The 15,632-nt window shown below is 45.8% G+C and overlaps 1 protein-coding gene across 1 annotated transcript in view; it reads right to left on the bottom strand.

The window, feature by feature from the left end:
• Rcan1 (regulator of calcineurin 1) overlaps window positions 1–9,632 on the bottom strand; it is a 90,676-nt gene extending 81,044 nt beyond the window's left edge. Inside the window, exon 1 of the mRNA XM_008835927.3 lies at window positions 9,360–9,632. Coding sequence (XP_008834149.1) covers window positions 9,360–9,602 — 243 coding nt within the window. The 5' untranslated portion in view covers window positions 9,603–9,632. The remainder of the gene's footprint in view (window positions 1–9,359) is intronic.
• Between the last annotated feature and the right edge of the window lie 6,000 nt (window positions 9,633–15,632).

Genomic DNA, 15,632 nt, shown 5'->3' with positions numbered 1-15,632 from the left:
TGAAAGTCTGGAGAACCTGGGAAGAGGGAACCAGACTCATGGAGAAGTCTCTTCTGGGGCAAGCAAATTCCTACTTGGAAAAGCCCCAGTGAACCGTGAGGGGCGAGAAGCAAGGGCCAAGAGGACTGTTCCACCCACAGGAAGAGAACAGAGCCACGGCTCTGGAAGCTGGTAATGACCTCACAGGACTATCCATATAACCTGCTTCATGGACACATCAAGTAGCTGAGGTTTCCACAGGCAGAGTAACTCGTCCGGGACACACAGTTAAGTACCAATTGATAAGGTTCTTTACTTATATTTATAAACCACAAATACCAAAAAGTAATTTTGGTCTTCCCTGCTAATCTGTGAATGCTTCAGGAGAGATGCTGACTGTCTGGGGCAGTGGCCCTTCTTACGTTGACTTTCCCAGACTGTTAGCGATTCCAGGGGTCATTTGGCAATTGAGGAGGTTGACTGATTTGCCTGGGCTCCCAAGGCTAGTCTTGAATCACAATGTTCAGAACATGAGTGGGACCCAATAAATAATTGTTGTCTGAATGAGATAAATGAGTAGATGAGTGAAATGATGTATCCAGGTCTACCTAGCTCCAGTGGTCAAGCACTGGTCGGCGTGGGCACAAGAATACCACCAAGGCTGCCACCGTGTCTGGCCCACCAGGAACACCCAACAGCATCTATTCAATGAAGATGCACTGCAGAAGGAATAACAGGGTAGAGTTGTTACTTGTGTGAGCTGCTCACTGTGTACAGAAACACTTCCTTCATGGAGCTGTCCTGGATTTCCCTGTGCTGTGAACGGTGGTACGCAGGGACACCATGAGTGTTACCTGTCACACTGTGAGATGGCAGTGCTACAGGATTCAGAGTGAGCCAATGTCCGGAGGGAGCTGGGACCAAGGCTTCTGGTTCATGTGACCCAGATGGGGCCCCTGCACTGCCTCCTGGCTTCAGTTTCTACAGTTGAGGAAGGAGTATGATGAGAACAGTACCTGTTTCATAGGGTTCTTTAAAATATTAAACAATATGCATTCTGTACTTGAGTATAAAATAAAGCACTTCATATGAATGGGAACTAAAAGAACAAAGATTAATAACAAATACAAAGATGTGGACTGGAGAGATGGCTCAGTGGTTAGGAGTCCTCTGCTCCTGCAGAGAAGCCGGGTTCCATCCCCTCCGTCACATGTAGCTCACAGCTGCCTGGAACTCTTGTTCTGGGGTATCTGAAGCCCTCTTCTGGCCTCTGAGGGCTCCTACACGCGTGGCACACATACACTCACATACATATAAAAATAAATAAATACATATTTAAAACACAAAAGTAATAACTGTGGGTTGAATGTTTATGTCCCCTCTCCCCAAATTCATATGCTAAAGCTCTAACTCTTGAGGTAGCTAGATCTGGAGACGAGATCCTAATTAAATGAGGTCTTAAGGGCAGAGTGTCTTTAAAATATCCTTGTAAGGGGGGGGCAAGAGAGCCAGGCATGGTGGTGCACATCTTTAATCCCAGCACTCAGGAGGCAGAGGCAGATGGAGGATCCCTGTAAGATTGAGGCCAACCTGGTCTACCTAGAGAGCTCCAGGCCAGCTGGGGCTACAGGGAGATCCTGTCTCAAAAAAACAATCAACCAACCAACCAACCAACCAACCAACCAACCAACCAAACAAACAAACAAATAATAAGGGGAGCAGTCCTCAGAGGACACAGAAAGAAGGCGCCATCTACAGGCCAGGAAGACAGCCTTCACCTCTCTCAGTCCCTGGCCTGTTAGCAGTCAGATCATGGACATGTAGCCTCCAGAATTGTGAGAAAATGAATGTCTGTTGTTTAAACCACTAACACTGAGGTATCTGGTAATGGCAAACCAAGCAGACTAAGGCGGCGATAAAGAAAGCTACCATTATCTTGAGGGAAAAAAATTCTAAAATTAGCTCTCTGAATTAATAACATTTTTGACTTCTAATTCTAAATTCAGGCCAACCTCAAGTACTGTTCTCTACAGGGTCAATTCCGTTTGAGATAAGCGGTTCACGCTGCACCTGTTGAAATTAGCCAAGAAAGGGAAAGCTCTGGGCCTTTCCTGGCTGCAAAGGATTTAGTTTCTCAGCTTCTCCTTCCATTAGAAATTCAGTAGTGGTTTTTGATACTCAGGAACTGAATCACGCAGCTATAACCCTATCACTGGAGTCATTTACGTAAGCTGTAGAGGTTAAAAGTGTATTTTCATGTACTTGAACCTCAAGAAGAAGAAAATCATCAGATGAGAGGAAACTGTAATAAATACTTTTTTTCAGTGCTGAGGGTTGAACCTGGGGCCTTGAACATGCCAAGCAAAAGTTCTACCAACTAAGTTATATTCCCAGCTCCCCTTAATAAACATAGACGTGCCACAGAAAGAGAAAAAGGGTTTAAAGAAAACAAAAAGTCCAGGTGTGGTCATGCGCACCTGTTACCCCAGCACTTGGGGAGTAGAGGCAGGAGGATTAGGAATTCAAGGTTACTCTCAGCTATATTAAGATGTTGGTAGTGTGTGCTACGTACGACTTTATCTCAAAAAACATCTCACTGTGGCGGTGGCGGTGGTGGCAGTGGGGTGGAGGGTGTCCTGTCCCTGGCCTGTGTTACGGCTGCTCCTCCAGTGGTGCCTGTATTTAAATCTGACTCACTCCTAGGAACAGAAGACAGCAGCTGTGATGGGATCTCACTTGAGATTCAGTCAGGAAAGCACAGTGGGTCCCACCCAGCTTCATATTCTCTCTCACTTGCTCTAAGGGAAGCAGTGGCCATGTTGAGCTGCCCTGTGGAGGGGCCCAAAGGGCAAGGAACTGAGGGAAGCCTCAAGCCTGCAATGACCAAGGGATAAGGCTCCAGCCTAACTACCCGTAAGAAATCTCCCACTGCTTCAAGACTTCAATCTTCCCAAGGCTTCGGCTCACCCCTCCAATGAGACCGTAGCTGACACCTGGTTCAACATGGCAGGCTGTAAAGGTACCAAGCTAAGCACTCCCGGATTCCTGACCCACAAACATTCACTGGGTTAAGTTAGTAAGTGCTGGATCCGTTGGTTATATGGTATCAGTTAGTTGTATAACTGATACAGTACCTACTTTGCATACTTACGAGGTCCAAGCCACTTTGACAAGCATTTATTCTTTTTGTCAGTACTATTAGCATCCCCATTTAACAGATAGAGAAACTAAGACGTAAGTCCCCCTGCAGAAGTGGCAAAGACATTAAGACCTGTGTTCTGAAGCCCTGTGCTGCACTGCCTCCTTGTGGAGAGACCACTTCAAGCTTCTAGGGTGGCTGAAATTGAGCAACAGAAACCCGCCATTTGTCCACATCAAAATTTAAAGCAAGGTCATTAATTTTTTCCAGATCTTACATTTTGACAACATTTTTGGTCTCCACAGGGGAGACACGAAGCCTTTTGCCATCTATTGCCTAGATAACCTGCTATCTAGGGAACACAGTAGAATTATTCCCTGTCTGATGAGCTCAGTATCCACAGGTTAGTATGGTAATTAGTATTTACAAAGGGAAAAATTCTCTCCACAACTGAACTGCATTTCAAAGGACTCTCCTCCCTCGCAGCCCATCGAATGAGTCCTAAAGACTGAGCAGGACACATGTACACCAAGACATCTATTCAACACCACACACACACTGTAACAGCAGCAATGCATTTGTAGAACTTCTCAAAGCAGGCCCTCACTGACATGTACCAAAGAGTGTATTGTGTTCTCTGGTCAGTTTTTAAAAGGAAAGAAACAAAGAGATGAAGGACATAGCCTAAATACAAACGCGGGAATCAACAGCCTGCTCTATCAATCGCTGCTCTATCACGAAGCCTATTTTTCGGTTGCCTTATGTAATTGTCCTGAGGTTTGAAGAGTCTGTATCTGTAGGCAAAGTAACATTTGTAGCTTCTGTGACTGAAAGAAAAGGATGCTTTGAGCTACATGCAGTGGCGAGGGACTGAGCTGGAAAGGAACCGCTGTCAGGGAGTGGAGAGGTAAGGAGAGATCACAAATTAAAAAGAACACCTAATGTAAGAAGCATCTTACTTCAGAGTCAGAAATTCTAAAATTAAGGAAATTGGAGGTAAATACTAAATTAAATTTTGCACATATGTAATGTGGATTTTTTACAAGGCAACACAGCATATCCAATATGCCCAGATAAACTGAACCCACCATATTGGAGATCAAACCATTTAAGGGGAAATTTCACCTGATTTAAGTCTGCAAGACCACATGCTTCATTCACCCCCATAATAGGCTGAGAAGTGGAAATGGTCTAAAACCACCTGAACTTCTCAGCTGTTACAATCCTGCTAGGATGTTACACCTTACAATACACTAGACAGACTGACTTGGAATGGGAACAGGCAGAGTTCTGGCCTAGGATGTTAGCCTTGGAGAGGAAGCTAGGAACATCAGCTGTGCCACCTCAGATCTCCAAACACTTCAACCATCAAATTACCATCAAGTCTGTGGCCTGCCCTTGGGGACAGCATACATAAGTAAAGAGAAAGTAATAGGCCCATACTGGAGTAAAATACTCCTAGCTCCCAGGCCACTTTCGAAAGACACACAGGTCCTCCTATTGACAGCCAATAATCCTGTTTTTAGGCTCCAAAGTCAAACAATACTGCACAAAAGGGAACCTTGGGTCTCAGAACCTGACTTCATTATGAGCTAAAAGAAATCAAAGCATAGACAGGTTGGCATATCTGCTTAGAAGTCAAACCCAGCTACTAATGATTCAGTTATCTCAAGACACAATTATGCATGCATACGGTCTTTCTGTCTCCCCATGCCCCACAGGGTTTCACAGTGTAGCTCAGGCAGCCTAGAACTCACTATGTGGCCCAGGCTGGCCTTAAACATAAAACAGTTCTACCTCAGCCTCCTGAGTGCTGAGATTACAGGCACAAGCTTAACCCCTTCTATTGAGCTGGGGCATTGCTTCTCAGTTACCTCACGGCTGTCTAGGCCAATCCAAGCCCTGAGACTGGAATTGCTAGGCAGTGGGTAGGGCATGGAAATCTGTCAAACCTCTCTTGAGATCCCAAGGTATGAAGGCTGGTAAGATGGTTCAAGGGGTAAACACACTTGCTGTGCAAGCCTGATGCCCTGAATTTGATCCCTAGGACCTACAGAAAAAGGCCTAAGCAGAAGCTTTCATCTGTAATTCTAGTGCTTCTATAGGGAGATGGGCGGTGGAAACCAGAGAACCACCTGGAAGTATGAAGCTAAAGCATACAGCAAAAAACAAGAAGGGAGACCCAACATTGAAAACAAGGAGAGAATCGGTGCCCAAGAGCTATTCTCTGACTTGCTCATTCTCTCTCTCTCTCTCTCTCACACACACACACACACACACACACACAACTACTACAATGACTACTACTACTACATTTAAAAATATATTCCAAGGTGCAGCTAAGATTGGAATCTACCTGATTTGGGGGGAAGGGCTGATGTCTGGATTTTAAAGCCATTGCTTAAAATCCTTTTATGAAGATTGGAATATCTGTTATTAATAGAAAATTAAGGAAAAGGCTACCAGAAATCATAACCTTTTTAAAAGAAAAACAGAAGTATGTGTACAGTAGCAAAGTGTAGATTTTTGTATGATTCTCTGACTTAGCCTTCAGGCAAAGCTCTATCCATCAAATATATAGTCATGTTTTGTTTTGTTTGTTTGTTTTTTTTGGGGGGGGGGTCTTTCTGAGACAGGGTCTCCTTGTAGCTCCAGCTGTCCTGGAACTCACTATGTAGACCGGGCTGGCCTTGAACTCACAGAGATCCGCCTGCCTCTGCCTCCCAAGTGCCGACAACCAAGAAACAGGTGTGTGTTTCCACCTGTCTGGAACTCTGCTTCCTGGAAGCTACCAGAAAGCCATTTGAGAACACTGAAATTGTTGGTCAGCTTGGTGATAACTGAGTAAATTCTTCGAGGAACCACCTAACCAGTGCCAACAATGCAAAACACATGTAATTAATTACTGGTTCAAGGATTGCCCCACGTTCTAAGTAGAAAAGAGTTTCACAGAAACTCTTTTAGAGCAAGGTGCTAGGCCAGTATTTGTCCAAATAGAAAATAACCTTTTCTAATAAAAGTTTTCATTCACTTTATAACAGTATGAGTCTCTCTAGTAAGATCATCTTAAATTAATGATATACAGTTATTTTTATAGACATTTTAACATATTCTACTGAAAACAAATCTCACATTATCTGTTACAAAATAGCTTCTGAAATTCTCAATGAATTAGGAGTTCAGGTCAATAGTTTCTTTTCCTTTAAGACTAAGATTAAGGATTCACGAAAGATATGTAAATGAGTTTTTTCTGCAGGTAAGTCAGACTGAAGTGCCAAAGCCACACCTCACTCAGAGGGATGGTTCTAGTGAAAGCAGAAATGATCAGGCTTGCTGGAAGGTCTACCAAGGATCTACCAGGCTGCCAGCTGTCTTCCTACACAGCTATTTGCTCTGGGGACTGGGATCCCTCAACCCAGTAGGATTCATGTCTTCACCTACTATAAACCTTATAGGACTCCATGAACCCACAATGGGTACATACCACCTCCCACCCCCATGCTGAAGTGCCACACCTCAGGATGGAGAGAAGGGGAGGATCAATTGAAAGTTCTGTGTCTTTCTCCTCCAATATCATCCCCCTGGACTAAGCAGTCTCCCTCCTAGCAACCCTAACATTGACCACAGTCCACCCCTACCTGGCCTGCCTCAGGGCTTCCTCTCTGGCCCACCAGTCTTCCTTCTCCACAAGCCATTCTCCACTCAGTTACAGTAGCACCTGAATGTGGCCCTCTGGGCACCCTTCCCTGGCATCTCTCAGATCCACTTCAGCACCACTACACCCTGGCATCAGAGCCCCAGCCTACTGCTTTTGCAAGGATGCCAGACACACAAAAATCTCCCTGAGGAGCCTCCTCCTGTCAGCCCAGTCTGAGTTCTTCAAAGGCCATCCTGGGCTACTGCATCTGTATCCTCAGTGAGTGTCTTGCACCCACAGTATCCCCAGAGCCCTTTGCTGGACCCCTGGGAGGCTCCTGATTCTACTCACGGACTCTGGCTTGGGCTCACTGGATTCTAGATGCCAAAGCAAGGCTACTTCCTTGCTTGTCCTCAGCATCAGCATCTCAACCTTCAGCATCTCAACCCCATACCAAGTCTAGAGCTCAGGGTGGGCAGCTCCTCCCAAGGGCTTCTAGCTACAAGGCTTCCTCCTTAGCTCCAGCTTCTGGCTGTTGCTCATGGTTACTTGCCTGAACACCTCTTATAGAGTTCCTGAGGCTAGCTCAGTTAACCAGTTCTTCAGTGAAGCCACCCAAAGCACCAGTGTGTGACCCTGTTAGGATCTGGCTGCTCCAGCCAAGGCCTCCACCTGTCACCTACATCTGTTCCTGCTCTGCATCCTCTGTATTTAACAAATCTGTCAGCCCTTCACATCCCCAGGTTCCACATGTGCAGACTGAAGCAATCTTAAACCAAAAGTTTTTGGAGAAAGAAAATTGCATCCACATAAATATATACAGACTTTTCTTCTTGTCATTATTTAAAAATAACATATGGTATAACAACTATGTGTACAATCTATTAGGTATTATAAGTAGCCTAGAGATGAGTTAAAATATGTGGGGGGACGTGCATAGGCTATATGTGAGCACCATGCTATTTTATATAGGAAACTGCCATGCACCGATTTTAGTATCAGGGGGTTCTGTAGAACCAAGAATCCATCACAGACACAGAGGGATGACTATGCCCACAAATACCTTGTTTACTTCCTTTTTTCCTATGGCTCATCCATCAGCTCCTCACTCTCCAGAACCCAAGCTCCGTGAAAGCAGCAAGCTTAGCGAGCTTGCTGCTCTTTCCTCTGAGCCTGAAACTATGTGGAAGCCGGTATCAATCAGTTACACAGAACGGATGGATGGATGGATGGATGGATGGATGCTGGTCCAGTGTCTGCACTCCAAGCATCACCTTATTCCCAAGAGTTTCACTGTTCATCCAATGTACAGTCAACTCCTTCCTCCCTCAGACCTCTATGCCTCAAGCCCTATTTCTCCCTATAGCGCCATCATCTCCTGATACATCTGATATTTATTGTCTGTTTTCCTGGATCAAACATGTCAGCAAAGTTTTCAGTGCTTGGCGCTGGGTACATAAGCCAATGAACTACAGTTGAAGGCCCCAGTGGGGCCACCATTGTGGAAGAGTGCGTGGTGAGCTTAAGTCTCATTTGTTTATACTTTATATGCCCGGAAAGGATTGATAACGGCCATGTAACCTTCTGGGCACCCAGGCAGAGTCCTCATCTCTCTCTAAACCCTTTCTTCTCTCTGGTCACTATTTCAAGCCTCCTAGGCGATCGATCCTAGGAGGAAAGAGATCCTCTTTCCTTGGAGCAAGATCAGGTCACTATGAGATGGCATTAGGTATTTGGTGCCCAGCAATTCATAGTTTTAATGGAAAGATCCCAGAACTGAATTGTATGAAGACCTAGTCACCTCACTGCTATTCATTTGGATGTTTAAGACTGCTGTGGGCACTGTTGTGGGATGTGCAGATACAGCAGCCGATAAAATAGCACTTCTGCCTTCAAGGCTTAAATTTAACAAGTGCTGGACCCCTGGAGATGAAATATCACTTAAGTGTTCCCCACCCCCAGCTGCTAGGGAGCCCCCTGGGGCTTGAGCCAAGGCTCTGCATTTACTCAGTAGAGGAGGGGTTCACCTCATTCATTGGGAGGAAGGAAGAAACAGACGTGGAAAGGCGACGTGACTCACTGTTCATAAATAGGACGATGGCTCTGCATTCTCAATCTGCACTACTGGAAGAAAAGCCAGTGTTTGGGTGAGGATGGTGGTTGCTCTTTATGGTGCGGCTGGTTGGCCAGTTTTGGTTGAATGGTGTCGAGGGGGAAGGGGACCCATTTTTAAGCCTGAGGATATTCAGCTCCATTAAAGGAGTGACATGCCACCACCCGGGACACTCAGTACATTGGGAGTTCTCCCGCTCCCCACCCCTCAATCCACACAATTTAGACACTCTGGGAAGACGAGGAGGCAGGTATGAGTAACCAATGATGGCAGTGGGGAGGAGGAATTGATTTCAAATCGACGATTACCGTGCAGAATAAGAGCTGGACCGTGTAGGCGGTGCAGAATGAAACCTGCCTTCCAGAGCTGCCCGAACCGGAGCAGGGTCCCGCCCCATCTCCGCCCCGCCGCTGCCCCGACCCCGACGCCACCCGCGCAGCCTCCCCGCAACAAGTGTCCGCCCTCCGCCCCGACGGCCGTGCGGTCCTCACCTGGCACAGGCCGTCCACGAACACGCGCGGGTCCAGGTGGCCGGCGATGATGGCGCTGGGCAGGTCCTGCAAGTCCAACTCCTCCATCTCGCAGTGGATGAAGCTCCAGTCGCTGCCGCCCTCGTCCGCTTCCGTCGCCCCTGAGAAGGGCGCGAAGGGCCGCAGCGTCAGCCCGGGTCGCGCCCGCGCCTCGGCTGCCTCCGCCGCCGCCCCGAACCGCTGCCCGGCCACGCCGTCCTCCATCCCCGGCGCCGGCACTCCGCTGCGGGCCCGCGGCGCTCCTCCTCGCCGCGGCCGCCGGCTGCAGTTTAACCCCCTCGGGATCGCACTGCTGCCCGCTACCCGCGGGCACCTCGGCTCCCAGGACGCGGCTTCCGAGCGCCGTCCCCGCCGGCCTCCGCCCCACGCGGGAGGGGCAGCCGGCCCCCACAACGCCGCGCGCGCCTGGCCCGAAGGCGCCGCTGTAGCCGCTGTCCCTTTAAGGCCGGGCCTCAACGATCGTTATGTCCTGCCCTTTCAGGAGAGAAGACCAATAGTCGAGCAGAGTTCTTGTCACGTGATTCACACTCACCGCCCTGAGCCTGAAGCCCAAGAGCGGCCATATTTGTTTGGGGCAAAGGCCTCTAGACAGTTCTGCTTTTCGGACAGCTGGCGGTGCCTGTTGAAGGACACCCGGCAGCCTGTTGGGCCCTAGGAATGACAACCGGGAGCCTAGTGCTTCTGAGGTTCTAACACAGTGACACATCAGCCAACTTTGGGGGGACAGACTTAAACGAATAGTCAGAGTGTTCTGTGGCCATTTTTAGCAAATGGGTAGATACTACTTAACTGTACATTATCACGTAAAATAAGGTTTGAATTAGACCATGATAAGTGCCTTATTTTCATACTTCAGCTTACTAATCATGATATCATTGTCCAACATTTATACAATTAGAAGTATTTTTTATTAATTTTTTTGTCAATACAAAAAATAATGGGTTTCATTAATAATTTTTCATACATATATATCATTGTGTATTGTTCATGTCTGCCTCCCTTTGCCATCTCCATCCTGCTTCCGACGCTCTTTCTTCCCCCTGAAAAATGCTTTCATGTTTGTTTTTTTAAGTACCATGTGTGTTGTATACAGTAAGAGATAAAGACATTGGGCCTTGCTAATCATGGAAGCAACCAAGGTGCTTATCAGCTGGTAAGTGGATACACAAAGACTATATCCATACAGTGAAATAATAGCTGTAAAAAGGAAAGAAGCATGGGTGTTGTCACTACTTGGTGGTGTTATTGTCTGGGATCCACAAATGCCCCAAACAGATAGGTGAGTCTGGAGAAAGAAAGATTTATTATGGCCATGCTACATGGTCAGGATATACTTTTTCCTAGAGGGTCCGAGTGTAGCACCGAGCCTAAGCACTCTGGCTTTTTTTATATTGATCATGTTGCTAGGCAAGCAAGCAGAATACAGAAGCCAATCATTGAGCATTAAGCTTGAGCAAACATTATCAAGGAAATACATAAGAAAATACAATTTTCCATCCAAACCCCCCACCTTCATGGAACTAGCTTCCTCCTCTTTTATAAACTGATGTTATCAATCTTACTGTTATTCTACTTTGTCTTTACCAGTCACAAAGTTCCCTTGGGGGGGGGGTGTTGTATAGCAATTGTATCCTAGGAAACGCTAAATGTTGTGGGGTACTTTTTGTACAGAGAAACTGTAACCAGGAGTGAAAAGTTTAGGTTCCCAAGCATACAGATGGAGAGTCCCCTAAATAATTTCTATTCTATTAAGTAACAATTACTATTTTGTAGAAGCAAGCCAAACATAACTTACAGAAACCATAAATCAGCAGTTAGCAGGAGCACTCTAGGATGCTCTGGCCTGTTCCCAAGACAACCAGGGTCTAACTTGCATGTGTTCCTTTATCCTGGGCCAACTTAATCTCAGAGACTAGAGTCAGCCTAAACTTTAACATGGCATAGCTATGGTCAAGAAGGTGCCCTATTACAGTGGATCTCAGAAATGTGGGTCCTCGTATGCTAAGCGAAATAAATCATACACAAAATGTCACATGTTCCATTTAGATGTAATGTTCAGATTGTGCAAATACACAGGGACAGAGAACAGATTAGTAGTTGCCAGTGACTGATGGGGAGGGCAGTAGGGAGTGAGTGCAGATGGATAAAGCATGTCGTCGAGGAGTGACGAATATTGAAAACTGGCTGTGTAATGTCTGCCTACCTTGCACATGCTAAAAGTCACTTTGTTGTGCCTTAAAGGGTAAACTGAATAATATGAGACTATTCCATAAAGCTAGTATTTATTATTTTTTATTTAGAGATTTTTTGTGTGTATTTCATACAGAACATCCCAAACAATCTTATTCATCTTTATACCCGCATCCCAAATGGCACCCTCCCATAGCCTCCCCCAACTCCCACTGGAGCCCATATACTCTGTCATCCCTGTTACTGTGCACTGTGTTATCAGTGCCTCCAGTCATTACCCAGTGCTAGTCCACCTGCTGACTCTAGTCAGCCTATTTAGAGTTCCTTGTTTTAGGAAGATCAGCTCTTCCTCATCTAGCAGCAATCAGTTGCCAACATTCCTTTAGATAAGATTGGGGTCTGCTGTTCATTATCCCAGTTCTATGCGGGGTTAAAGCTAATATTTTTAAATAGAATGTGGTAAAGGCCATGCAGGATTAGATGAAGTTCAGCAAAGAGGATGACATCACGGAGTCCGAAAGTCTCTGCGAACCCCAGCCAGACACTCTGAAAAGGGTAGCAAAGGGGACTAGGCACCAGTTTTGGAAAAACAACAGTCAGCCAACTAGTTGCTGGGTGGGTCTGTGTTGTTTTCATCCTTGGGACAGGGCACTGTTTCATGGTGGCTTACCATAAGCCATTTGTGGCACACAAAGTGGGCCTGCTGGGCAAAGGGTGTGAGGGAAAGAACACACCACTGAGACTGAAAACCAAGATACAGCAGAGTATGTCATCATAGCTGGCTCTCGGCTGTAGCACTGAGGCAGGAGAAGTGGGAACAACCTTAGTCGAGTGGCAAAGACAAGCTGATATGTAATGTAATTAATTTTGGGGTGCTACTCAGACATAATGGAAGTCAATTTCTACCCGCCCCCCGGGCAGCAAAGTAAAGACAATGGCACTTCCTAGTTCACCAACCGGATTAGTTTTCCCAATAACACCATTTAAAAATATTATTAATGTGTATGTGTGTGCATGTCAGTGCGTGCGTGCATGTGTGTGTGTGTGTGTGTGTGTGTGTGTGTGTGTATACATGTGTTTGGGTGCCTGAGGCCAGAAGACAGTGTCAATTCCCTGGAGTTACAGGTGGTGTTGAATGGTCCAATGTGGGTGCTGGGAACCCAACTGGGGTAGTGTGAAAGAGCAACAAGCGCTCTTAATCTCTGAGCCATCTCTCCATCCCCGAACCAATTTTTCTACTGCAGGATTCCATAGATGGATTATGGACTAGCTCGTATCCTCAAAGACAAGTGTTACTACTGCAGTTCTTTAGAATGGAGGCACTATGAGTTCGAACACCTTTCCCACAAGCAAACAGGCAATGAACAACAAAGCAGAACCCAACCTTTCCCAGGCTACCTCTGCCCCTTGGTTCTACAGCAAACAAAAAGATAGGAAGGGACCAACGAATCATGGCCCAAAAGTAGAGAAGAGGGAAAATACAGGAAAGGAAAGAGGAAGGTGGGAGATTGAGAGAAGATAAATAGCTTAAAGCTGGAAGTAGGTAGCAGGGGTGGTGATCCTCAGAGAAAGCTCAGCCTCCCCTAGCACAGGCTGCCCCCGAGGGCATGCCCTCCGAACCTGGGCCAGCACTGGCAGGATGTGCGTGAGACAGCTCTCAAAAATACCACATCAGAAAGCTATGAACCAATAGGATTAGCATCATGCCTTCCCCAGCTAGGTAGCCAAGATTCGTCTCTCATGCAGGAGACGTATTTAGTAATAAAATGTCCCATTTCTCTTCCCATGTAGAACATAGCATTCTGTAGTAACTGGCATCTTCACTATGACTTTTCAATTTAAGCTTAATTAAGCTGTGCCTTATGCTTTCAGTGACACTGAGTATCAACAATCAATAGCTTCTCCCAGGGAGGAAAAACTAGAGAATGTGAGCTGTCAACAGCACAGGAAGAAACGAAGCAAAACATCCCTGGAGTGAACCGAATGGCAGCCATTTCTAAGGGGAAATCAACCAAACTTGGGAGCAATCTTTCCAGAGGCCATGACACCATAAAACAGGAATGATTTGCTCCCCCAGTCTGAGAATCATTCACAGTATCATCTTTACTGATTGCAGCAATAAAACCTAAGATCTATCCATTATCAACTAGAGAAACTTTGTCTCTCATTGATGCCAGATCAGCTGCTGGGAGCTGATTTGATGCAGATGGGAAAAGAACCAGAAAATGGGTAGGGGTATTTTAATTAGCATATCTTCCATCTTGTCATTATTTTTTTCTCCTTTCACTTCTTTATGTCAACCATCACTATTACTCAGTAGAAAAGGAGAGGAGGAACTCAGAAAGCCACGTTTGGTTATTTTTGTTCCTAGCACCTGCCTCTTCCTTCTCCCATGGCCCAGTTATTCAAACGTGGCCCTGAGGGATGAGCCAGCTACTCGTTCGCCAGGTGGAAAGCTTCATAATGCCTTCAATTGCTTCCTATTCTGTTCTGGAAATTGAAGGAGGCCTATGTGCAATAAACATTTGTTGAATGTTTACTAAATGAACCGAAGGCATTTCTGTGTACTCTGGGAAATTACATTTTCAAATCTTACTTACATTGGAAAGTAAATGACTAACTTTTGACTGAATTTTCTAGTTTGTTGCATTAAAATGAATTAAAATACCATGTTATTTTGTTGTTTATATTTTGCTTTGCTTTACTTATTTATTTGTTTGTTTATTCTTCCATTTTCATATATGTGGGGGATGTGCATTTGTGTGTATATATGCATGCTTGCATGTGTGAGTACGTGTGTGTGTGTGTGTGTGTGTGTGTGTGTGTGTGTGTGCATGTGGAGGTCTACCCAAGGTTGATGTTGAGAGTTTTCCTTATTCATCCTTCTGCCTTATTCTTTGAGGCAGGGTCTCCTAATCAATTCCAGGCTCACTGATATGAGGAGTCTCACTAGTCATCTTGCTCTGTGGATTTCCTGTCTCTATTTTCCAAGGCTGAATGCCTTGCCCACCTGGCTTTTACATGGGTTCTGGGGATCCGAACTCTGGTCCTCAACTTTTGCATGGCTAGCGCTTAAACCCTGTAGCCATCTCACCTTAGCCCCTTGCTTTGTTTTAGAGGAAGGGGCTTCTTTTTCCTACTTGAGGTTCATTCTTAAAACCCATTCTTTAATAGCTCAGTGTTGATGACCTCCTGATGTTAAAGAGCATCGTATAATTCAGGGAAAAAGTTATATAGTCAATTTAGAGAGAATATTGGAATTTGGATTCTTTGCCTGTCCACATTTGGAAAGGAAGGTCACTGCTTCTTATGTTTCTCTAGACTCTCTCTTAAGCATGTGGGTATTAATGTGGTTTCAATGTGAGTTAGGATTCTTTTTTATTTATTATTTTTATTGTATGTGTATGAGAGTATTGCCTGCATGCATATTAAGTGCACACGTGTCATGCAATGCTAAGGAAGCCAGAAGAGGGCGATGGATGCCCCCTGAAATTGGAGTTACAGACAGTTGTTAGCTTCCACGTGGGTTCTGGGAATCGAACCTGGGTCCTCTGCAAGAGCAGCCTCTTAACTGCTGAGCCATTTCTTCAGCCCTGTGAGTTAGGATTTTTGTGGCTATGAACATAAGAAGCTTTGAAACCAGTTTATTCGCTACTTTTCTTGTTACTGTGACCAAATACCTGACAAGAAGCACCTTCAGGGACGAAGGATTTTGGGGGGCATGTGGTTTGAGGGGATTGAGTCTGGCATGACAGGAAAGCCTTACCCCTAGGCAGCTCTGTGATGCCAGCTGCCTCCTCACATCTCGGGAGACAGAGATGGAACAAGAAGCAGGCCAGGCTATAAAGCCAAAGACACTGACCCCCAGCAGCCCACTTCCTACAGGTAGACCCATCTCTTGACATTTCCATAACCTCCCCAAACAGCACCACCTGCTGGGAACCACGTATTGGAACAGATGAGCCTGTGGAGGAAAATTTACATCTAAACCACAACAGCTGGTTTCAAAAGAAAATAATTTATTATTTTGTATGTGTGTGTATA

The sequence above is a fragment of the Nannospalax galili genome, unplaced genomic scaffold (genome assembly GCF_000622305.1).
Source record: "Nannospalax galili isolate Female #2095 unplaced genomic scaffold, S.galili_v1.0 scaffold136, whole genome shotgun sequence".
Lineage (NCBI taxonomy): Eukaryota > Metazoa > Chordata > Mammalia > Rodentia > Spalacidae > Nannospalax > Nannospalax galili.
The sequence above is the reverse complement of the archived record's forward strand: the minus strand, read 5'-3'. Positions and strand labels throughout refer to the sequence as shown.